General features: G+C 42.0%; 1 protein-coding gene across 4 annotated transcripts in view; it reads left to right on the plus strand.

Moving 5' to 3' along the window:
• Astn2 (astrotactin 2) overlaps nt 1–25,698 on the plus strand; it is a 979,028-nt gene that overhangs the window by 921,938 nt on the left and 31,392 nt on the right. For all 4 annotated transcript variants that reach the window (XM_048459341.3, XM_085686116.2, XM_085686117.2 and 1 more), the window contains one exon: nt 6,240–6,381. In XM_048459341.3, the coding sequence (XP_048315298.3) occupies nt 6,240–6,381 (142 nt within the window). The remainder of the gene's footprint in view (nt 1–6,239; nt 6,382–25,698) is intronic.

A 25,698-nucleotide genomic window follows, 5' to 3' on the forward strand; every position in this document is an offset into this window, starting at 1 on the left:
CCCTAGATAGATCTTCTCTCTTCTCTCAACTTCTAACCCACCGTATTTAGCTTGTGTTACCCATATACTCAGGGAAGATGATTAACCCTCCAAAGACCAAGCTTTTTTTATTATTAAAAATTTCCACTTCCTCCCCTCCTCCCACTTCCCTCCCCTCCCCTCCCCCCCACTCCTCCTCCTCCTCCTTCTCCAGGCCAAAGAGCAGTCAGGGTTCCCTAGCCTATGGGAAGTCCAAGGTCCTCTCCAATTCCCCCAGGTTCAGGTAGGTGAACATCTAAACAGACAAGGCTCCCACAAAGCCCGTCCATGCAGTAGAATCAAAGCCCAGTGCCATTGTCCTTGGCTTCTCAGTCACCCTCTACCATCAGCCACATTCAAAGAGTCCGGTTTGATTACTGAGCTCCCAAGGTCCTAATGAGGAGCAGAAGGAGGGAGAACATGAGCAAGGAAGTCAGGACCGCAAGGGCTGTGTTCACCCACTGAGACAATGGGACAGATCTAATGGGAGATCACCAAGGCTAGTTGGAATGGGACTGATGGAGCAAGACCATGCTTTTAAAGAAAATTTGTTGCAAAGGGAGCGGCGGGCTGCATTCCCACTGGGATTCCGGCTCCCTGGATAGTTTATACCTGAAATAATTATACAGAAACTGTATTCATTTAAACACTGCCTGTCCCATTAGTTCTTGCCTCTTATTGGCTAACTCTCACATCTTGACTAACCCATATCTAATAATCTGTATGCCACCACGAGGTCGTGGCTTACCGGCATGAGTCTAGCCAGCGTCCGTCTCAGGAAGGGGAATCATGGCGTCTGACTGACTCTGTTTTCTTTCTCCCAGCATTCTGTTCAGTCTACTCTACCATCTAAATTCTGCCCTATCAAAAAGCCAAGGCAGTTTCTTTATTAACCAAAGAAAGTAACACATAGACAGACGATCCACCTACATCAAAAATTGACTCACCCTATTCCAGAGGACATCAACTATCAAATAGTTCCTCAGTTAGATATGAGGCTCCTGAGCGACCCCTATCTCAGCTGAGAAGTTGACTGGCTTTATCTCTCGGAGGCACTGTGCAGGCAGCCCCAGGCTGCTGTGAGTTTACAAGCATGGCAATCCTGCCATGTTCAGGAGACACTATGTTGCTCCAATCATTGATGATTTCTGACTCTTACATCTTTCTCCCTACTTTCATGGTGGTTGCTAAGCCTTGAAAGCAATTATGGCACAGATATTTAATTTGTGGCTAAGTACTCAACTGGTATTTATTCTGCGTACTTTGGCCAGTTGTCAGTTTGTACATTAGCCACCATACACTGCACAAAGAAATTTCTTCAATAAGATCTGAAGCATGTTCCAGTCTTTGAGTATAGAAATAAGAATTAAGAGGTAAATCTGATGTTGTGTCCATTCAGTAAAGTAATAGTACCATATCCATTCCTGGAACATTAGGTCTCCTAAACATTAAGTTCTTGATCAAATATACAATACTAGGCATGTCTTTTCTTCTTAGAAATGGGATTTAAATTTAATCAGAAAGCAGTTGGCTTCCTCAATAATATTTGTACCACTATTGCACCCATGGACATGTATTATCCAGTAATTGTTATTGTAGTTCACAACTTAGTAAAGTTGGTGGTGACCTTGTTTAACAAGCATCCTGCACAGCAGCCTTTGGTATTATGAAAGCTATCCAGTAGGGTGGGAGCTTCGTGGTCATTTATCGATTGGATTTTGGTTTGTGACCAAAGAGTATTTTGTCTGAAATAATAGAGTCTTTTCACAAAGTTCTGGTACTCAGTAAAGAGCCTTGACAATATCCTGTACTATTTTAGAGAATTTCTGGGAAACATATGACCAAAACCTTGAGGAGTTGTATCCTGTACCTGATAATAGGCTGTTTATTTTGTCAGCTATGGATTCTGGAAAGAACATTACCTCCTTTACATGAATGTGTGTAAAGAAACAGTGGGTAGGGGGACTCATAGTACTTCATACTGTATGGTATAAAATACCTCCTCCACATGCTAGTCTTACTTCAAAATTATCCAACTTTTAAAATTAGAAAGGAGCTAAAAGACTGTTTAGGTTTATTTACTTTATCTATTTTTAGTAATTTTTATTGATTTTTATCTTTATAAAAACTGTATATTTCTGGCAGATAATTGTAAAATTAGAGATAAGCAAAACTAAGATAAAAAGGTGTCCATGATTTCACTTTATAAACACTGCCAAGCGTGTGCTGTATGACTACTCCTCCTGTATTAAAATCACGTATGTGAGAAAAATTTTCACAAAAAGATATTTAATATTGTTTGTCCTGTTTCTAGCTTAAAAATCTGTCATCAGTGCCCTTTTATATATCTTCATATCTTTCCAGAAGTTATTTTTAAAGTCTATATGGTTACAATTGCCAAATTGACAATCATTTCTATATTGCTAAATATTTAGTTAGCTCTAAATCTGTGCTAAGTTTAAATACTATGACACTATCTATCTTTTCATATTTTTGTACATCTATGTTATTTTTTTTCAAGAATTACTGTAGTACTTTCACCTTACACAGATGAAAACTAAGGTACAGAAATGAAGATTCACTGCCTGAATCAATACAATTCAACTCCTTTCAGAGCTAATTCTATACTATTAGATTAAAAAAGTTTAATTGCTCTTTTCAATCTTTACTACCTCGCTTCTCTTTCCAGTTAGCTTCAACTGTTTCCTTAAACCTAATGGTAGAATTCTGCACTAAAACCATCAGGCCCTGTGCTTTTTTTGGTTGGGCAGCTTTTGATGACATCTTCTATTTCTTTGTAAGTTATAGGTCTATTTAAATTGTTCATCTGGTCTTGATTTACTTTTGGTATGTGGTACCTATTCAGAAAATTGTTCATTTCTTTTACAGGTTTCTTTTGCAGGTTTTTGTAGTATGACCTAATAATTCTCTGGATTTCTTCACTGTCTGTTATTATATCCGCCTTCTCATTTCTGATTTTGTTATTTGGATGATTTCTCTCTGCCTTTTGATTAGTTTGGATAATCTTGTTGATTTTCTCAAAGAACCAAATTTCTGTTTCATTGATTCTTTATATTGGTTTTTGTTTGTTTGTTGGTTTGTTTCTATTTTAATGAATTTGGCTCTCAGTTTGATTATTTCCTGTTGTCTACTCCTCCTGGGTAAGTCTGCTTTTGTTCTAGACCTTTCAGGTGTGCTGTTAAGTCAATAGTGTGAGATTTCTTCACTTTTTTTATGTAGGCACTTAGTGTTATGAACTTTCCTCTTAGCAGTGCTTCCATAGTATCCCATAGTTTTGGGTACATCATGCCTTCATTTTTGTGAAATTTTAGAAAGTCTTTAATTTCTTTCTTTATTTCTTCCTTGATCCAGGAGTGATTTAATTTATCACTGTTCAATTTTTATGAATTTGTAGGTTTTCTGCTATTAGTGTTGTTTTAGAACTCCAACTTTAAACCATGGTTATCCAATAAGATACAGGGAGTTATTCCATTTTTTTTGTATCTGTTGAGGTTTGCTTTGTCTCTAAGAATGTGGTCAATTTTAGAGAATGTACCCTGGGGTGCTGAGAAGTAGGTATATCTTTTGAGTTTGGATGAAATATTCTATAGATGTCTATTAAGTCCATTTGAGTCATAGAATATGTTAGTTTTCTTATTTCTCTGTTAAGTTTCTGTCTGGTTGACTTGTCAATTGTGGAAAATAGGGTACTGAAGTCTCCTACTATTAGTGTATGGGTTTGTTGTGCAATTTAAGCTTTAGTATTCTTTTTTTACATATATGGATGCTTTTGTATTTGGGGCATCGAACTTCAGGATTGAGATTTCATCTTGATGAATTTTTGCTGTGATGAGTATGAAGTATCCTTCCTCATCTTTTCTAATTGATTTTAATTTGAAGTCTATTTTGTTAGGTATTATGATAGCTGCACCTGCTTATTTCTTAGGTCCATTTGACTGTAAATTTTTTCCCTTCCCTTTACTCTGAGGTAATGTCTGTCTTTGAAGTTGAGGTGTGTTTCTTGTATACAGCAGAAGGTTGGATCCTGCTTTCATATCCATTCTGTTTGCCTGTGTCTTTTTATAGGTGACTTGAGTTCATTGATATTAAGAGATATTAATGACCAATGATTTTTAATTCCTGTTATTTTTGGTGGTAATATTTGTATTTCCCCTTCTTTGGGGTTTGCTGGTGTGAGGTTGTCTGTTGCCTGTGTTTTTGTGGGTACAGTTAGCTTCTTTGGGTTGGATTTTTCCTTCTAGTACTTTCTGTAAGATTGGGTTTGTGAATAGGTATTGTTTAAATTTGGTTTTGTCATGGAATATCTTATTTTCTCCATCAATGGTGATTGAAAGCATTGCTGGGTGTAGTAGTCTGGGTACATTGTCTCCTAGTGTCTGCAGTACATCTGTCCAAGACTTTCTGGCTTTCATGATTTCCATTGAGAAATTGAGTGTCATTCTCATAGGCCTGATTTTATATTTTGTTTGGTCTTTTTTCCTTTGCAGCTCTCAATATTGTTTCTTTATTCTGTATGTTTTGTGTTTTGATTATTATATGACGAGGGGACTTTTTTGATTCAATCTATTTGGTGTTCTGAAAGTTTCTTGTATCTTCATAGGCATATCCTTCTTTAGGGTGGGAAAATTTTCTTCTCTCATTTTGTTGAATATATTTTCTGTTCCTTTGAGTTGGGATTCTTTCCCTTCTTCTATCTCCATTATTCTTAGGTTTGGTCTTTCCATGGTGTTCCAGTTTTCCTGGATGTTTTGTGTTAAGAATTTGTTGGATTTATCGTTTTCCTTGATAATGAATCTATTTCCTCTATACTATCTTCAGCATTTGAGATTTTCTCTTCCATCTCTTGTATTCTGTTGGTTATGCCTACATTGGAAGTTCCTGTTCATTTTTCCAGATTTTCCATTTCTAGAATTTCCTCAGTTTGTGTCTTCTTTATTGCCTTTATTTCAATTTTCAAGTCTTGAACTATTACCTTTACCTGTTTGATTGGTTTTTTTCTTGGTTTTCTTATGATTTGTTTAAAGATTTGTTGATTTCTTTAATTTTTTTGTTTGTCTTCTCCCACACCCCCATTTCTTTCAGGGAATTTTTCATTTCCTATTTAACAGTCTCTATTATCTTCATAATGTTATAGTTAATTAATTTTTTTCTGCTTCTTCTGGGTTAAGATGATCAGATCTTTCTGTTGTGTGACCACTGGGTTCTGGTGTTGCCATATTGCTTTTTAGGGTGTTGAATAAATTTTTACACTGGTGCCTACCTATCCCTTCCTCCAGCTGGTGCCACCAATGTCTTTGCCTCTTGGTCCAACCCTTGCAGTTGCTGTGTGTCTTTAGGAGCTGCTCTTGTCTACTCTGTGCAGTGCTGTCTGTTTCTAAGGGGGTCTTAGAAACAGTGTTTTCACTGAGGTCTCTCTTGGTCCACTCTTTTTGTTCGTCTGTCCAGTTGCAGTCTGATATTCAGAGTTTCTCTGAGGTCACAGGGTATGGGTGAGTTTGGGGGCAGAGTGGGACTTGCAGCTTACAGTGTGCGATTGATAGTGGGGGTGGTGTTAGAGTAGCCTACCTGAAGGAAGCGTGAATGCTGGCTGGCTAGTAAAGCCTAGGCAGGTTGGGGAGAGGTCCGGGGCTTTGTCCCTGTACCGAGGACCTAGACAGTGGGGTGCCCAGCTGTCTGACTGATCACTCACCTTTTAGTCCACTGCGGGCATCTGAAACCTGTGATTCAGAGTTCCTCTGAGGTGGCAGCAGATGGGTGGCAGAGTGGGCCTCGTAGCTTACAGGATCCCATCAGTGGGGTGGTGTTGGAACAACCTATCTGCAGTAAGCTTGCCTGCTTCTTAGCTCCATGCTTTGGATTTTTTTCCAGAAGCAAGTTTTCCATATCTTACAAAGTTCAGTATTAGTGTTTTTATTTCACAGGTAGTAAACCTCAGGCAAAAGTTTGAACAGTCATAGTGTCCTTGGCATGGTGGCTAGCAGCTATAATCCCTGCAAATGCATGACAGACTGAAGAAAGTGAATCACAAGTTTGAAGCCAGCCTTGGGTACATGGCAATAAGTCATCTTTAAAAAATCATACAGAGACTAGGCACTATAAATGCAAATTTGCGACATTTTCATATCTTTACTTTTCCCTGGTAATTTTTTTTTTCATCACAGCATGCACTAGAGATTGCATCTGTTTTTATCTCCTTCCAGGAGAATTCCTGAGTTTTGCTGATGACTTACTCTCTGGCCTGGGCACCTCTTGTGTAGCAGCTGGTCGAAGCCATGGAGAGGTCCCTGAAGTCAGTATCTACTCAGTGATCTTCAAGTGCCTGGAGCCAGACGGTCTTTACAAGTAAGTAGTGATGGGTTTGTGGGGAGTAAGAAGCAGTGAGCATGGGTTTAAGCCTGGGAGGGATAACAGGAATATTTCTTTTCAGAGCAGCCCAGTGTTTCTTGGCTTGTCTGTATGTGGCCTTGGAGGTCAAAGGTTTAGAAGTTTCTGTTTAGAATATAGACCACAGTGAGGGATGCAAGCCAAGAGCTACAGGGCCCAGAGAGGCCAGGTATAAAGTCTAGTGTATTATTCCTACTGAAGAATAATCTGCAACCAAGAAACGGATAGCAGTTTACTCTGGGTTATAGAACAGAGCTAGCATGGCAATCCCTGCCTATTGCTTTCTTTTGTTTTCTCATAGTGTGTGTTTGTTTTCTAAAATGTGTGTGTGTGTAAGCATATATTAAGATATACTGATATGTATAGCTCACATATGTATCTTCTTTGATATATGTGTCTATTTTTATGCCTGTGTGTATGTAAATACAGATATATATATATAAATACATACATATATATTCATATATATATTATAAGAATTTTATGGACTCATTGTATCAAAACCCCTAGAAGTCACTGTCAAATTCATTTGATAATGTTAGAGGAGACAGGAGGCTTGTTTTTTTTTTTTTTTTGTTTCCAACTTGAATGAGTATTATCATATCTGTGGATAGCCATCATAAATAACAATAAAGAGTTCAAAAGATCATCTCATCATTTTCCTAATGGCAAAATCACAATTCGCTTTCTTTATTACCCTAGAAATCTGTAATTGGTGAGATGTTAACTGTTTTAACAATTATTCAAAAATTCTTTTAATTGCATTATTTATTTTTCATTCCTTCATTTTATTCATTTACTCAACCATTCATCTATCCTCCATATATCTCTCCTTTTGCCTCTTCTACTCATCTATCCAAATAATGTATTCATCCGTTTATATATTCTCACATAGGGTTTTCATTTTACTCCCTCATTTTCTTAGCATTTTTTATGTCTTCTTACTGCACTCAGGTATTCTCGGATATGCAAGTAGATAATACAAAAGACCCTATCCTCAGATAACTTGAAATATGAAAAGATACATAAAAATGTGTGTGGTGTATTTAGTTGTATAACTTTACTTAAGTTGTCCTACAAATACACCGATAGACCAAACTCAAGAATATCACCGTGAGCTGGAAATTAGACCTTTATCTCAAACTCTACAATCTCACAGTTGTTATGATTCAAGGTTTGTCTTCAATCATGCGAGATCAGTGAATGCTATAAAAATAAATTCTGCAGTACACAGAGATACCTGGACAAGTAGACCATAGAAGTATGATGTACTCTGTGCCTTAAGGAATATCCATAGTCTTGATGGTGAACACAAGAACTGGAACCAGGCTTTGAGAACACGACTTTCCAGCCTTAGAATCAGTACGCACTGGATGTCTGGGCTGGAGTCACTGCATCTGTACAATGCAGCAAGCATGAGGCTAAAGTAAAAGCTGTAAGATCTTCTTCTGACACTAAAACTGTGACGTTATTGAGAAGGTGGAAGTTTTAGAACGTTTTCTGATTGCTGGCTTCTGATCTATGTCCCACTTTAAGGGCATACACTAGAGACAAATTGATCTCGGTTCAAATTCATGCCTTTCTCTCTATTAGTGTTCATTCTTTGGGCCTCAAGTTCTTTCTCCATGGGAATGTGTGTATCTCCCAGAGACTTTCCCCTTTTCTTTCTTTCTGTCATTTCATCTATCTACCTATTCACCTGTCCATTCATCCTCCTAGGCCCTTTGGTCTGAACCCCTAGTTAGAGTTTAACAAGTATCAACTGTTATATCTGTTGCTGCCTAATTATGGCCATTACAAATTTCCCCAGTACCTCATCTATCTTCCGATTGATGGGTCAGATGAATAAGCAGATAAGGAACAGGTGAGAGCCTTACCTGGTGGCTCTCATCCACTCAGTTAGAAGGAGTATCCCTTTCTTTTGGTGGCACTGTAGCAACGTGGTGTTAGCTTAGCTAATGTCTACAAAAAGCAGTAAGATATGTCTATAAATGTCCCCAAAGCAATTGATGGTGAGAGCTGATTAATGGGCTATTATCTTTTAAATATGGTAAATATCCCCCCTCACTTTTTCTTTCTGCAATGGTCTAGTACCGTCTCTGCTTACCAGCTCTTGGGGTAGGGTCTCCTTCCTTCCTCTACTTTGGAAATGTATTTGTAATGAGTTCATCTTCCCTATCTCTGGACACCACTTTGTTTTATTTATTTTCTTTTAAAATACATTTTGATAATGGTGCTGGGATCTGAGCTGCTCTGACAGGAAGCCAAGGTGTTGCTTGGAAAGGTCTCCCATCCCACTGGCGGCTCTCCTCCCGTGAAGTCTGACCGACTGGGTTTTGAGTTTTAAAATAGCCTCCATGTCTGTTCTTGGTGTTTCTCATTTTCTGCTTGCTCATTCCTCAGCAAAATTTCTTTTCTTCCTTCTGAGCCAAGAATACTGCATGGGGCAAAAGAAAGAGCACAGGGTTTGGGGACAGACTAGCCAGAGTGTGAATCCGGATCAAATCCTGTGTGCTCAGAATGTGATGATGATTTACTATTCTAAGTGACAAATTCTTCGTCTAGAAAAAAAACAGTTGGTAGTCCCTCCTCTGTTATGATATTCTAGAACAGAGAACCTTATTAAGAATAAGAAAACCACTCTGAGATTCCATCTTGTAAGAATTCCATCTGTAAGAATGGCTAAGATCAAACACTGGTGACAACTTATGCTGGAGAGGTTGTGGGGTCAAGGGAACACTCCTGCATTGCTGGTGCGAGTGCAAATTGGTACAGCCACTTTGGATATCAGTATGGTGATTTCTCAGAAAATTAGGAAGAAACCTTCCTCAAGACCCAACAATACCACTTTTCGATATGTACCCAAAGGATGCTCAATTGTACCACAAGGGCATGTGCTCAACTATGTTCATAGCAGCATTGCTTGTCATAGCCAGAACCTGGAAACAGCCTAAATGCCCCTCTACTGAAGAATGGATAAGGAAAATGTGGTTCATTTACAGAATGGAGTACTACACAGCAGAAAAAAATTACTGGTATCTTAAAATTTGCAGGCAAATGAATGGAACTAAAAAAATATCATTTTGAGTGAGATAACCCAGACCCAGAAAGACAATTATCATATTACTCACTCATAAGTGGTTTTTAGACATAAAGCAAAGAAAACCAGCCTACAACTCAAAATCCCAGAGAACCTAGACAGCAATGAGGACCCTAAGAGAAACATATGTGGATCTAATCTACATGGGAAGTAGAAAAAGACAAGATCTGAGTAAATTGGGAGCATGGGGATAATGGGAGAGGGTTGAATGGAGGGGAGAGGAAGGGAGAGGAATGGAGAAAAATATATAGCTCAATAAAATCAATAAAAATAGAAAATAGAAAATAAAAATATAAATACCACTTGCTTCTGAAAAAAATAAGAAGAAGAAAATAAGAATAAAACCTTGTATAAGTACAATTTGCCTGAATGCCTGTTGCATAGGAGCCCAGCAGAAAAGGTTAACACTTTCCTCCTGTTCATCTTGATTTCTGATTCAGCCCCTCATTATCAGGGTCCTTTCCTTCCAAGGACTACCCCGGGTGAGCTGGTTTCCATGGAGCAAGGTTGGGTCCTTCGAGCCCTGAAAGGTGTCCTCTGAGTGGCTAGAGAAGAGGAAGGGGTGGAGTCAGATGAGGGAAGACTCAGAAAGAGTGGACAGCCAGACACTATGTCCTCCATCCAAGTTCCCCAAAAGATTCGCCTAGCAGGAAGGAAGAGGACCACTTAGTGCCCACCGAGGAGGCTGGGCTCATGCCCTGCTCCTCCACTTCGGCTGGACCCACACTGCATATGCCCTGCCTGCTCTGAAGGTGCAGCAACTTTAAAATGAAGGTGATTAGCGTCATTGCAGCTTGAGAGTTTGGGGTATCATGGAGAGTTTTGCCATAGGATCTATTCTCAATCCCTGCCCCAGGACTCCTGCCCTTCCCAATAATCTGTTTCTGTCACTTTCCTTTGTGTTGCTTACAGCGCCTTTCTGTTCCCTTATTAGTACCTCTTTATCTTATAAACTTTCTCTGGTTATTTTCCATATGGATTCCCGACTGGGTCTGTCATTTGCCTTCCCAGTTTTTTATTCTCCTAAGGTTTTATTTATCTGAGGGCATCTCAGTCTCTCTACTCTATTTCTCATTGGAATTTTCAGCTCTGCCTGTCATTTCATCTGTCTACCTCCTCATCCAAACTCCCTTTCTTTGTTCTACCTTGAAAGACAAACTGCTTTTGCAGCCCCTCCACCCATGCAATTTTACACAGCACTGCAGGGTGAGATCAACCGGAGGAGGGAAGGTCAAGGCCGATTTTCTGTCCTAAGCTCACCCTCGTGAAACAGACAGAAAGGTCAGCAGCCCTACCCCATTGAAATTGAATTTCCTTGTTTGTTCCATTTGTTTTGCTTTGAAAGAAAACAAACAGGAGCAGAACACGGAGAGCATCCCCCAAAGGCCCAACAATGGGGTCAGCTTCTGATCTCCTGGGCCATTGGAGTGTAGGGTGATCTTGAGTGGGAGTGTCCACTCGGGCCAACGACTGAAGCCAGGCGAGGCATCTGTGGTCCCTGTCCTTACCTGGCTAGGGGCCTAGACAGTCTTCTTGCAACTGCTTTCCAATTTCCTATTACTCAAGGTAATTAGCCTCCGTCTTGTCTTGGCTGCCTTGCCTCCTCTAACAATGGCTGGCTGCCAAGGGGTCCTCAGTGAACATGCCAGAAGCAGCCAAGCTTGAATCCTAGGGTTGGGGGGGCTCATTCCCACACATTCAGAGGCTTGCCTCAGGCCCACCTTCACCTCTCTGGCTTCTGTTCTATGAAAGGAATGCCAAAGGAGCCTGGGTACTGCATCCAAGTGCCAGCATCCGTGGTGGGAACAGAGTCTCAGGGGAAAGACTTTGGAGGGGTGGGTGGGGCTGGATGAGTAGAATAAAATCTAAGGCCCTGGAGGAAGAAGGGGATTGCATAAAACAAGGTTCTGAGGTCAGAAGGCAGACAGCCATTCTCGCTGCTCAATACCACCTTGGGCCAATTCCTCCTCCTTCTCCTTCTTCTCCTCCTTCTCCCCCAGGAATGAAACTCTGCCTGCAGAGAAAAGCTAAACTCGGTGGTCCAGAGACTTATGTACTAGGTAGATGTTAAGATTCTCTGATTCTCGCACTGTTACAGCTTCACTTTCTGGGCAATGGTAATGGCAACACTCTTCCATGAAGAGGTCACTGTGCCAGGAACCAGGCAAGGCATGCACATGATCACCTCTTATTAGCACCATGTTATCCAATGACATGGCTGCTGTGTTTTTATCTTTGCCCACATCGCACATGTAGTAACTGGGGTTTGTGGAGTAATGATTTTGCACGAAGTCACATAACAAAAAAGACTAGAGCTGAGTCCACATCCCAGCTGATACCAATGCACCTACTATGTTCTACTTCTGCTCTTGCCTACACTTGTGGGTGGAATTGTAAGAAGATCTAGAGAGGGGGACTGTAATAGCAAGCAACACTGGATACGATGGAAGGAATACCAGACTTGGGTACCAGGAGACTTAGATTACAAACTTTGTATCTTTGTATCAGGCCTCATCTTTCCCATCTATATAATAGAGACAATCAACCTCCTCTATAAACTAGGAAATAACCAAAACCAAACTGTACTTCCAGAGGCTGTTCTAAATATCACATGAGATATTAGGTAAAATAATAGGATGATAGTTTGATATTTCCTTCAATTGTGGGCATGTGTGAAGGGTTATCAAAGAAAAGCAATATGAAAGACAAAGAAGCTTGTGAACACACATACCCAGTAACATATCACATGCATACACACACACACACACACACACACACACACACACACACACACACACGATTGGACCTCTTGAATAGACAGAAGTAGGTTTTCTCTTGACTGAAAACCTTTAATTTAACCTTACACAAGCTTCTCGACTCTCTCTGTCTCACTTGTGAGGTAGAATCCTGCAGGACTTACCTCACAGGCGAACCGATACATGAAAGGGGCACAAAGCACTGCCTCACTCATTCTTGGAACTTGACAAAAAGCAGGAAGAGGAACCACTGTTATTACTATTTGTGGTGTCGTATTTACCTAAAAAAACAAAGCTTTCCATGGTCTCTGTTTGCGGCCTGATGCTCAGCATGTTCCAGGGGCTGTGCTCATCCCTGATGCTGGCCACTTCCCTCATCACTTTCCAGGAACGCCTAGTTCTGTGAGGTACTTTCTGCTGATGCCCACTTTCTCTGTTTCTCCCTTGATTCTCTCCACAGGGATTCCTCACTGTCCTTCCGATTCTCCCATGTCGCTATCATAGATCCCACTTGCCTCATACAGTTACTAGAGCCAAGATGACTTGGTGTGTTTGTTTCTCATCTGTCTTTTCACAGTGGAAGTTTATGAGAGCAAAATCTATGCCTTCCATGCCATGCCCGTTCTCTATCTATGACGGATGTCAGGTAAAATTCCAGTGAGTAGTTGTTGAATATTGAAGACTTATCTAATTTAACGCAGAAATCTAGCTCACACTCACTCTTCTTCAGTCACTCACAACTCTCTACTCCCACCCTTACAAGTCAAGCAATTCCCATTATGTACTAGTTGACGATTCTGCTGCCATTACCTCCAGACCTCCTCTGTCTCTGTGTCTCCCTTCCCCATCCTCCCTCTTTTCTTTCTCCTTTAAAAACCCTATTTGAATCACTCCTTTAAAGATTTTCTTATCCAGGTAGAGTAATTAAGGCACAGAGGAACTTGGAAACTTGACCACAGTCACAAGGAGAGTAAGTGGAGAAGCGAAGATATACACTAGGCCGCCATCAGTTCACTGCCTGGCTCAAAATTATCGTCACTAAATTATGATAAGAATCTGACAAGGACATAACACAGGTCAGGGCATGAAAGAGGGACCTTTTACACAAAGACCCTTGCACAGATAGAATGAGAATAATATATAAAACAAATTTTTAGTTTTCCATTAAATACGACACAACCTACTCCAGAACTGGCTTTGTTATGCCCTGTAGTCTCACAGCTCCGTAAAAACAGTAAACCCCGAGGGCCTGCAATGCCCAGTATGCCCAGAAACAGAGTCCCAGTGCCATTTTAGGTGCTTTTACCCCCAGCTTTCAAGGGGTAAACTGTTCCTTAGTCTCTAGACTCCTATGTCTCTGTGAAGAAGCTCTGGCAGCTAGGCAAACGCTCTGGAGTCATAGAGCCTTGGTCAGAGTGTGTGGCCCATCTACCACCCTCAAGCTACCATTCATTCCTGGGCACTGTCTAGGAAGCCCATTCCAAAAGCGGTTAGGACACTACCATGGGCGCTACAATTCTGTGTTAGACGACATTCCAACCTTTAAAAACTTACATTCCTACCCTACCCTCTTTGTTTCCTCTCCTCTTGCCAAGACTCAGCACAGAATTTATTGGAAACAGAATGAAAGTCATCAGAGTCTTCTAGGGCTAGCTTTCAAAAGTGCTCGCCCTGTTGATGAGAGGCCAGCGACCCAAGGGTCACTCTGTCTCTTGTCCTAAGTGAGTATGAGACCTTGGCCAAGTGATTTATGGTTAAGATGTCTGGGCTTATCCATTTGTAGAGACCTGAAAAGATCACCTCCAAAGATATTTTCAAAATTGAGAACTTGTATCTCTCTATAGATTGGAAGAAGTGGGGAGATACAGCAAGACCCTAGTCGGCATTAGTCCATACAAAAGACTTTCATTCAGGGTAGAGCTGAAGCTCTCTTCCTTTCCCTTGGCTTCTGAACCAAGTCCCAGACATGACCCAGACAACATCTGAGGGACTTCCAGCTCCTAGGAGAGAGGAGATATGCAGGAAAGAAGCCTTCCTGGCTGGTCATTCTCAGTGTCTGAACCAACATGAGAAGAAACTGCTGCCCCAATGGCTCAAGGACATAGGAGGCAAAGAAGGCAGAAGGGGCTGGATGTGGTTCCTGCCCTGCTCTTTTCAGACTTTTTCTTTAGCACTGCAAACCTTTCTACTATTTTTAACTCCTCTTTCACCTTTCCATCGTTCATTCTTTTCCTATTTCCTTCAGGGCTTCCATTCTTTCTTTCTTTTCCTTCTTCCCTCTGGCCCCACCCATAGCCTCCCATTCTTAATCTCCTCTTTGTGTTCACTTCCATTCTTTGTTTATTGCTTGTGTTTGTTCTTTTCTGCCCTCTCCCTCACTTTCCTTTTCCTTCCCTTAGCCAAGGGTGCCACCTCCCACCTGTGTCATTCTACCTGCCTGCCTAGTTTTGGCTTCCTCATGGATCTCTCTTTTCCTTGCTGTCTCCTTGTCTGCATCTTTGTTCTTTCTGTTCTACTCTCTTTGTTTATCATGTCTCTGTGTCTGCCTTGTACAATCTCAGGAGCTTTCTTTTTCCACCATTCTGAACACTAACTCCATTCTCTTCCTCTTACGTCACACCGCTACCTATACATCAGAATCAGTCTGTTATCAGCCACCACTTTAAACAGTCAGCTGAGCATGGCCCAGCATACCTGATGTGACCAGGGGCCAGAGCCTCTGGTGTCTTCCCAGCCGGGAGGTGTGTGAACTGTCCTTGGCCATGGTGCCCAGCATTATTGGTAAGACCATGAGGGTGAGTGGGGCAGCTTATGGACATAATTCTCCTCAACATCAGGTCACACTGACCTCTCCAAAATGCACATTTGGGGCCCCAGAGAGGAGAGCTGTCTTCAAGCCAGAAGCAAACACAGCCATGTATCCCTAGCCAAGAGAGACTCACAGAGGAAAAATAACGCTGTTCTTCGCCGACAGACAGCAAGGCTCCTAAAGCCTCTGGCGACTCTAAGGCAGTCTGTTCCTTTCCTCGACCTGTGTCAAGATTTCATCCAGGAATGGGACACCAGCCAGAATTCCAGAAGGACAGGGCACAGACTGCTCATAGGAAGTTGTAGAGGATGGAAGGGGGTAGATACTGACATTGAAATACAAAGACAGTTCTTGAATGACAAGCAAAGGAGCTGGACTTTCTCTGGAAGTTACTGGGGGAATCATCAAATCTTTTTGAGGAGACACAGAATGGATCTCAACCTGTGCTTTTAGGTCATGAGTCTAACTATATTGTAGAGAATAGGCTGAGTTGGACTGAGAGTCGGATAAACTATCAGATGCAGGGAGAAAGCGAATGTATGGGCTTTATAGTTTGGGACTCAGTGTAAAAAAATGTGCTGGGCCAATAGGAAGCAGCATGGCTTAAGACTCATTTCCAGAATATCTAGAAAGAGCTCCTTCTTTACTTCAAAAATAACTGCAGTGTGAAAAGCTGTAGGAAAGGGTGTGTTTGCTGTCCATTCACAAGGTGCCTCAAGCTAAGGTAGGCACATCTGTGATCATTTATTAGGGCAGTTAGAAGAAACCGACACAGCGACTGAGGCGATAGCTGGTAGAGTTCAGAGTATGAGAATTAGACAAGAATACGAGAATTAGACCGCAGTGCAGCGGAGAATACAGCTGAACCATGAAGGACCAGGGTGGGAGAGGTCGTGTTCCACAGAAGCCAAGGACCTCATTGCCAGTACTGCACCTGCATGCAAAGCACGAGGAAGCTCCACGGTAAAGAGGCTGTGCGGTCTGAGCTCCATGGCTGGAGGGAAGAGGTGACATCCAGCAACCTTACAACTGGTCACACAAACCGTATATTTGTAGGTCACGACTCAAAGAATTTAAGGTCACTTTCTGTGTGTACAGATGAAAAGATCAAGATCCTAAAAGACCTGTATGTTCCATAGGCAGACAGAGCCAGGATTAACACATAGACTCTAGACCCATGGCTCTTTCCAGGATGTTGCTACTACCACTGTCTGTGTTAGCATCACTTTTAGGGACAAGCTCAGAGATAGCCTAGGATGGGAACAGACTTCTTCCCTGTAGGATGACAGTCCTCACCTAGGCCACTTCTTAGGAACAAGGACAAAGAGCCTTGTCTATCTAAAGTGCACATTCCTCCCCAGTACCACAAGCAGGTAAGTCGCAAAGTCCTCTCCTGCCTTGACTGAGAATCCAGGGAAGAAGCCAGGTTAAAGGCCAGGTCTTCTAACCTTTTCTTGTTCCTCCCATCTTGGCTACAGGCATAGGCCCTGTACAGAGTTCTCCCCCTCCCCCAGTTTACTTCACTTCCATGTGTGATGGAGGAGGCTTTGAGTGTGTGAGGCTTCACATACTTAAGGTGTGAAGATGCTAGCGTATTGTAGGGGATCAGCATTAATGACATGTAGAGAGGCAGTGGCGAGACAAAATCCAGACTTCTGAGATTTTTTTTCTTCCTGCTGTGTTCTCTTTTCTCCTAAGTACAGATCCTCCCATTGAAACAACAACCCCAATCCATGTTTATATTTGAAGTACAGAATAATAGTGCCTGGGAGTATAGAATCACCCACCCAAACGTTCCCACTGCATACCCTATGCCACTCAAAATCAGAGTGAATTGAATTGGGACTCTTAAGTCTACATTAATCCACATATTACTTTTTTATCCTATATACATGCAAACATGTGCCCCAAATTGTCTGAGGCTAAGGTCATATAATTGAGACAGACTGCTCTAGGGCCATTCTTTTCTGACTGTATAAGGGTTTATTTTTGGAGGGATGTCATAATTTCCATATCTGTGTAAAATAGAGATATTGCTGCTGCCTGCTATAGAGGATATTCGTATTTGTTTCTGTTTTTATTGAGATCAGATCTCACTCTGAAGCTCAGGCTGACCTGGAACTTGTTCCGCCTGTCTAGCTGGCCTTGAACTTAGGGTCTCCCTGCCTCTATCTCCTGAGTGCTAGAATTGAAGGTATAAAGCACATAGCTCACATGTGAGTTTTGTTGTGAAACAAATACAGGGTCGTTCACCCATGTAGAACTCCCAGGCATAATGTAGCCTACAGAACATCAAATGTACCAAATGCATGTAAGGGTCTTCTTTAAACGGGAGCATTTTGAGACAGGAAACAAGACCCCATAGATATTTTAAACAGAAAATGTACCCAAGTTGATGTCATTTTCCCATGTTTGATAAAAGGTGTTCTATGCCTCCTTCTGATTACCCTTTACAAGTTCCTTGAACCTGTTATAATATAGTTCGAGTCTTTAAATTCACAGAGAATCTGCCATGGGCCAGTAGTAGAGCAGACTTCAGAAATCATGTGTCTCATGTCTGTAAACTCATAACAACCAAATGGCCTCTACTTGGTTGATACCTAATTCGGCAAACACTGAAGATCAATGATAAACAATACTCCCTTGCAGGATGAAGTTAGTGTTTGATGTAAACTGCTGTAGCCATTAGCCACAAACAAAACATGGCAGGTGCCTGCCTACCATTGCCATCACCATTAACCATCTGTCAAGCCTGACAGCTGTATACCAGCATGGCACTGAGATCTTTGGGTCAACTAACTCTTTGAAGCTTAGCAATGTTGCTAAGTACCTCTATGGCAGGATTATAGTTCCCGAGCTCCCTATTTTGTAGATAAAGAGAACAAAACTTAAGCATGACTTGTCAAGGTCACTTAACTGATAAACGGCAGGACGTTGATTCTACCAGACGCTTTCTGATATGCCTCCCTTGCCCAGAGATTGAGTTGCACTTTGAAGTTGTATGGCTTTTGCTGAATGAGTCTCACCTGGTGTTGGAATCAGACTTGTAACAAGCCAATTATTGAGGCGTAGAATGGGGTTAGTAATGAAAGCATGAGAGTTGAGTTATAGGGAAGCTGTAATCGGTTATAGCCAGTGCTCCTAGGAAGAAGTAGGTGCCTTTGAGCTTGGTTTTGGTAGCTCTGAATGGGAGAATGGGGACGTTTACATCCTAAGTAGAAGAAACGATTGAAACAACAGGAAGAAGATGATACACTGGAAGAGTCCCAAGTGGAGGATGACGGAAAGTTCATGATAGCTAAGTAAGCAAGACTGGAGGGGCTGGAATGCTAAATGCTAAAGCCCTGTGATGCTGGCTATGGTGCCATTGATGGGCTCTGAGCAGTAGTGAGAAGGGAGAGTGACGGAAGAAATCTACCTGTGGTATATGACTTAATAGAGGAGCCCGGGGCTACGAGAGCAGGGGGATGTGTTTAACATGGCTGCAGTTAGAGGTGATTGCTCAAGACTTAGATCTCTGTCAGGGGATGAGAGCAAGAGACAGTTGATGAAAGTCGCAGGGTATGGGACAGTGACATGCAGAGTTGTCTTTGGAAGTTTGACCAAGGACCACTAATCACGTAGCCTAGCAGGAATGGTAAGAGTCAAGATTAGAATATTTTAAATTTCAAACTCTAAGTCTGGATTCAAATACTGACTCCACCAGTTGGTCATTGAGTAACATCTGAAAAATTGCTGAAGGCTAGGTCAAGAAGATTACTACAAGTTTGAGGCCAGCCTGGACTACACAATGAGTTCCAGGCCTGCCCCAAACAGACAAACAATACTGAGCCACCGCTCCACCCACCCAAAGCAATATTTTCATTTGAAAAGCAGAAAGAATAGTATGTTACACATTAAAAATGCACATGAACAATTTAAATGAAAAGTTTCCAGGATCAGTTCCTGACACCCAGTAGGCCCTTTATTCACGTGAAATCCTTCCTGTGGTCTTCACTCTCCCTGCTATCCACATTCACAATAATCCCATCTCCTCTGCTCTCACCACAGAGTCTGTTCTTTCACTGCCCGACTTCCCTCTGTCAGCCCTCTTTCCCCAGGATGCCAGAAATGAAATAACATTCTTTGCGTGTTTGTTCCCCAGTGCCTGGCAGCCTTCCTGCAGACCCCTGGCCGGGGCAGGACTGATTTGCATTAGCATGTGTGGGCCAGGGTGAAGGGGAGGGAGAGGCCCTGTTTACAGCGCCTTTCAGCAGGCTCTCTTGCCAGAAAAAGGAGAACTGAGTGCTTCTTTCTGGGAAACATTCGCAGATTAGGACAAGCAAAAAAGGCCCTCGGAGCTGCCCTGCTTGTGGATGGGTTGTGGCTCAGTGGGTTGCATATCTGACCCTGGGGCTATGATTGACTCCTCTCACCCTTATCGCAGGCCAGGAACTTAATACAGTTGAATTGTTCTTTCTGAATCGTGTCTAACTTCTGTAACAGGTTGAAGAGGCATTGCTCAGCGCGAGGAAGACATTCAGAAGCCACAGGAGAAATAAACAAGAGTTTTTCTGGTTTCTTGTTGGATACGAAATCCACAAAAACATCCTTGAGGGAAAAAGGCAGAGGTGACCCCACAAATTTGTTTTTTGTTTGTCTTAGTTTAATCTTGCGAAGTTTTGCATATTATCCAGTTTTGCGCCCTAACTTTCTTCCAGGAATCTCAATATTCTTGTGCAGATCTAGACAGCCAGTGGCAGGCCTAAGCTGTCTCAGGAGTAGCATTGCTAGTGTGAAGTGTGCTGCTGCGGAAGGCAAGAGTTATACCATTTGTAGGCAGACAAACCAAGTTTCTTGCTTTTGGTTTAATAATCCTGTGTGAGTGAGAGAGAGAGACTTACTAAGTATTGAAGTCAGGGCCTTATTCATGCTAGTAAAGCACCGCACTGTTAGGTTAGACTCTCGCCTCCTACCCCCACACAGACTGCCACTGTGGAGCTCTGACTGCCCTGGAACTCGCTCTGTAGACCAGGCTGGTCTCAATCTCACAGAGATCCATCTGCCTCTGCCTCTCAAGTGCTGGGATTAAAGACATGCGCCACTACTACTCGACAACCTCTTATTGATTTATTTGCCTCTTATTTATTGATTTTATTCCTTTGAGTGGTCCAGGCTAACCCCAAACAGAGTCTGGAGCAGACCTTGAACCTGCCATCCCCTGCCTCGGCCTCTGAGGAGCTGGGTTTATAAGGCCCGCACTACCAGGTCTGACTTCACCAATTTCTTCTTGGTCTCCTCTGGTTCTTCTCTGGAATATGTTCTATCCAACTAAGACTTTCTGCTTCTATTTCACACTCGTGTCTTCATGGAGCTCCAAGAAAATAATCAACCATTTGAATCACGAGCACTTAACAACATTCTTTCTACATATAAGGCACCATTCCAAATGTTTTCTGTAAGTAAGCTCACCTAGACCTCTCAATGAGGACAGTATCCCATCACTGCCAGTTCACAGACGAGAAAATCAAATCCCAGAGATGTAAAAATATTTGACAAAGGTCAATGTCAGAGCCAGGATGTGAACTCACACATACCGGCTCCTGAGGCCAAGTTCCCAAACACTAACTAATTCGGAATCCACATTAGTATCTCATAAGCACCTTGGACGCAAAGCATATGTGCTCACCCACCACAGGACTTTGGCACATACCACATTTTGATTAATTTTTTTTATCTCTCAGTTGCTCCCTAGAATGGCACCTCTGACCTATCATCTAAATTATCTACCCAAATATCCTTTCTTGTGCTACAATCACCAAACTCAATAATAAATATTTTTATATGTGTTATATATGGCTTCTGTTAGACAGGGAAGTAAAGAGAGTGGGATATAGAGAGTGTTTAATTTGCTTTTATGTATATAATTAGTTAACTGCACACATAGAGGACTCTCTGCATTGTACTGTCTTCTACTAAGCCACATAAGGGACACACAGAGAAATGAAATGTAGTACTCGCCCTGACAAGTTTCCCATTCTTCAGGAAGGAGCCAAATGTGCACGGACCACTATGTCACAAGTTAATTAATTAGTAGCTGGCTTTGTAATATACAGATTATGAGCTATGGGAAAAACTGGTTGAGACAACAAAGAAGGTTCTGTTTGTTTTGTTTTGCCAGGAAGTAAGACCCCTCCCACTTTTCTTTACCCAGACATTAGCCTCTAAGCATTTGCTCAAATGTAACTTCCTCCCTATTAGCATTGGTGTTTGTTTATCCCACTGGTTTGTGTCTACTTCTTTGTAGCATTCTGCACTGCATTCTTGGAACTCAGAGATGAACGTTGCCTCTGCTTCCATGAAACTCATAATATGTGGTCAGTGATGTGAGTCCTCAGAGAAGCAGGGCCTTTCTGCCCAGGGAAAGCTGGCTGCCAAGAGCAACAGGACATTGACATTGAACTTTAGAAGGTGATTAGGATTTGTAAGATTGGGGGAAAAAAAGGAAGAAAGAAAGAAAGAAAGAAAGAAAGAAAGAAAGAAAGAAAGAAAGAAAGAAAGAAAGAAAGAAAGAAAGAAAATGGTTTTTCAGGGACAGGAAGTCTAATGTGAAAAGTTATTGAGAAGCAGGACAACATGTCAGGTTTACAGATCACATGAGGCCATCCTGGAACAATGCAGCCATGCACAAATGTGTTTGTCCTAATGATATTGGTGGGCCTCAAATCAGGAAGGGACTTTAGGCCAAGATAAGGAATATGAATTCTAACTTGAGAGTGAAGGCATCCATTAGGGGTCTTGAGCTGGCTGTTCAGGAGACATAGTCAGACTTGCTGGAGCCTCGTTTTTAACATATGAGTAATAGAGTCATGGTAAGACAGAGCTGTGGAAGCAAACTGGGAAGTCACACCCAGGTTGCCTCGCTTGAGTCATGTAACCACTCCTGTTCTGGGAGACCAGGCCGTGAAGTGAGTCATGCTGCTTAAACTCCATTCAAGGAGAGAGAGAGGTCTTCAGTATGTGCTGAGCTACCTAAGGAAGCAGGATGATCCCCACCAGAAGACCCTGTGTCCAAAGGCTAAGGAGAGTCTACCTCTAAGAATTTTCCAAGCCAGTTCCATGGATCCTTACTTACCATATTGCTCCACCCACAGATACTCTAGCTTCCATCTGAGGTGGGAGGGGAGAGCCAAAGGCCCCATTGAGGTGAAACAGTCAACCTTATGAAAAGAGAATAGGTCGCAGAACAAAGGGCTTCATGTGAAATGGGAGGCAGGCTGCCTAGACGTCACAGCATCCTACCTAGTCTTCAGGAAATAGTTGCTGAGCCAATAATGGCAGGACGCATTGCTGCTGGATGGAGTGAGGTGAAGTTAAGTGGCCAAGAAGCTGCAGTTCATTAGTGCCCCATGCTGTCTCTGTCCTTGGAGTCATGAAAACCCAATAGAGATTTATCTTCCTGAAAGAAGGGGACAGTTGTGTCTTCAAAGTCAAGGTGAATGCAGTTCAAGGATCTCTAGGTCAGTCTTTGACTAAGCGCCAGCTCTATCTTTCTCCAACTATGTGTCCTTGGTTTAAAAGCCCCCTTGTCATCCTCGTCACAAACAGCAAATTCTCCAAATGCAAATGTGGCTAATAAACCCTGCTTTGTTTTGCTCTCAAGGTTATTTGTACAATAAGTTCTGAAACGTGTAAATTGATAGGTGTCAGAGAAACATTTGTTTCTTTGAATTCTGAGAACCAAAACTAAAAGCAGAAAATATTAGGAAAGTACGGTCATCTTCCACAAGCTACCCGTGCATGTCAATACTGTGTCATGTTTGCTTTGGGCTTCAAAGAACTCGAAAATAAAGATGCACTTAAGACTGTGCTGCCCGCCCCTGTCAGTTTCATTTTACCCTTCCCTCTGAAAATACCAGTATCATCCTGAATCCACAATAGTCTAACCCAAGAGCAAAGTCAGCTTCTATTTCCTTGTTGTTTCCTCTTAAATTTAGGCTGTCATTCCTGGTTTCTTATGTTAACAAGTTGAAACTCAGTTGCCTCCAGCTCACACTTGAAGCCTATATTGTTTCTGTGTATTGTTAATATTAATTTGATTTCTGTACTAACCCCATATTCAAAGCCACGGCACAGAAAGTCCCACAGGGTCTTATCTATCTCCCAGGAATCTCCCCCACTCCCTTTTTATGTCATTCCCTACAAGAAAATAAATATTTGAATAATGTATTCTTCTAATCTTGTGCTTACGCAAAGCCTTACGTCTCTGTGAGCTTGGCCAGCCATGTCAAGGTCTTATCAGCCCTGGATGCCTCAACCGTGCCTGGCCAGCCCATTGCCCCCATTCTGGTAACTCAAGGTTTCAGCGGTTGATGCGTTCAGTCAACCAGAGAGGCTTATCTTCATGGGGCAAAGGAAGCCGGATGGCGGTTGGGGCCCAGGGATATTAGATGAAGGCTGAACAAGGGTGTGTGAGTTCAAAGCAGCCATCAGTCTGTGGTGGGAGACAAAGCGCAGCACCGTGACAACTGCACAGCTCTTGCAGGGGACGGGGACCCATGGAGGCTTCGACGTTACATTCTACATATCTCAAGCATATGTCCTTACATAAGAACTACACCACTGTTCTGAACCTGTGTCTAAAGTGGGAGGGCTCCCTCCCTGTAAGATCCTTGTGAAGCTAGGGACTAGGCAGAGCTCGTTGTACCTTTAACACCATGCGTGTGGTAGCGCTACTACACATATGGCTCGTGGGAAGAAGTGGTAAATGGATCCACATTACAAGCAATGGGCAGAACAATGTGGCCAGTGATTTAACATCAAAGGAGTGAAGGAAGGAATGTAAGTGAGCAGAGCCCAAACTGGAGAAACATTTCCTGTGACAAATACTGAAAGCCACACTGATATCTCATACCAAATGTAACAGAGTCGGGACAAAAATGCCTGCTTTCACCTAGGGAGAGGCTTTGTCAACTCCCTTACATCTTCTTCTGGTTGTTTGAATAGTGCTACCCTTCTATCCAGCCTTGTTTTCCTTTTTTTGGTGTGAATACATCTTATTTACTCAGATATGGATGTATTAACCACTTCAGTCAAGACTTTGTTGATTCATGCCTATACAGTAAAATGCTATATAATAAAATGCTATATAATAAAAAGACAATGTTAAGGGTCAGATAAACTCTGATGCTGGCTCCTGCCTTGAAATCAATCTTCCACATGATTCAAGTATCCTATTCCATTCTTGTGTATATGGAAAGATGATTCCTAGATAGATACCCCTAAGGAGTAGCATTAGAGCATTAGATTGCCCTATCCCCTCTAAATTGATTTTATAATGTCCGTTGACACACAAGACTGCTATGCAATATCTGGATTTATAATAGCTGCACCAAAGGTATGCTAGTGAAGGCAAAGATCTAGTACTACTGGGGAACGAGTTAGAGGCCACTTCAACAGCCATGTAGGTGCAGACTTCCCTGGTAAGTATTTTGTTGAATAGTATAACTTCAGGGTTTCTGTTAGTTTGTTTATCTCTGTTAACAGCTTTGACTGTCCTTAAACTCTCTTTGTAGACCAGGCTGGCCTCAAATTCATAGCCGTCTATCTACCTCTGCCTCCCAAATGCTGAAGATAAAGATGTGCTCCAACATGCCCAGAATAGTATAGCTTCTTGTGCTCCTCTTGTCTGCTTTCTCTATGTTCTCCTTTCCCAAGACTTCCATTGTTACCTGTGAGGGCAAAGACCTACCTCTTCCCTGAGTAATTCGCATCCGTTGTTTGACTTTTACCTTGGATGCCTTAGTCCATACTTACACACACACACACACACACACACACACACACACCATAGATTATACTTACCCGTATGTGTTTGAACATAAAATTGCTCCTACAGAAGGTTATGATAACTAATTTTATGAACACCATGTGCCAGATGTTCTCGCAAGCCTCAATATCTACACATTGCTGTTTGTAAGAGTTAGCCTAGGAGATACGATGCCTTTGTGACCAAATCTCATAACTGACCAACTGTAGATGCACTGCTTCTACAAACACTGAATTCCAAAGCTAACTATTTGAACATGAGCTCCACCACCAGCTAACCAGCTTCCATCCACTTCAACCACACTTGGCCACCCTTATATACATTAGCACCAGACTTAAGTATGTACAGCTTTGCAGTACCCACAAGACAATGCACAGATAACCATGGATCCAATGACAAATGTGTTTTTAGCCACTACTTCATGTATGTAGTCAGAAAATAATGAATTATTGTCTTATGTGCATCAAAGTTTGCCCTGGCCATCAAGGAGGTAGATCACAGGGTATTGGAAGACAGATGATAAAAAGAATACCTGGGGTATAGTAAAGTCCTGAGACCAGCATTAAAGAAAACATAGACAAGCAAAATATCTCTGTCCTCATCTCCAACATCATGGCTCTTGCTTCTGCAGAATAAATTGGTGAGGGCTTCTTACAAAGAAGCATTCAAAGTAAGTAGACTGTCCCTCATAGGGAAAGGAACAATGATCATTAAAGGCACAAAGAGCATCCTATAGGAACATGCTATAGGAACACAGAAAAAGGCCTTAGCCTGAAGAACAATACAACATGCTGGAGACAAG

The sequence above is a fragment of the Myodes glareolus genome, chromosome 3 (assembly GCF_982192425.1).
Source record: "Myodes glareolus chromosome 3, mMyoGla1.1, whole genome shotgun sequence".
Lineage (NCBI taxonomy): Eukaryota > Metazoa > Chordata > Mammalia > Rodentia > Cricetidae > Myodes > Myodes glareolus.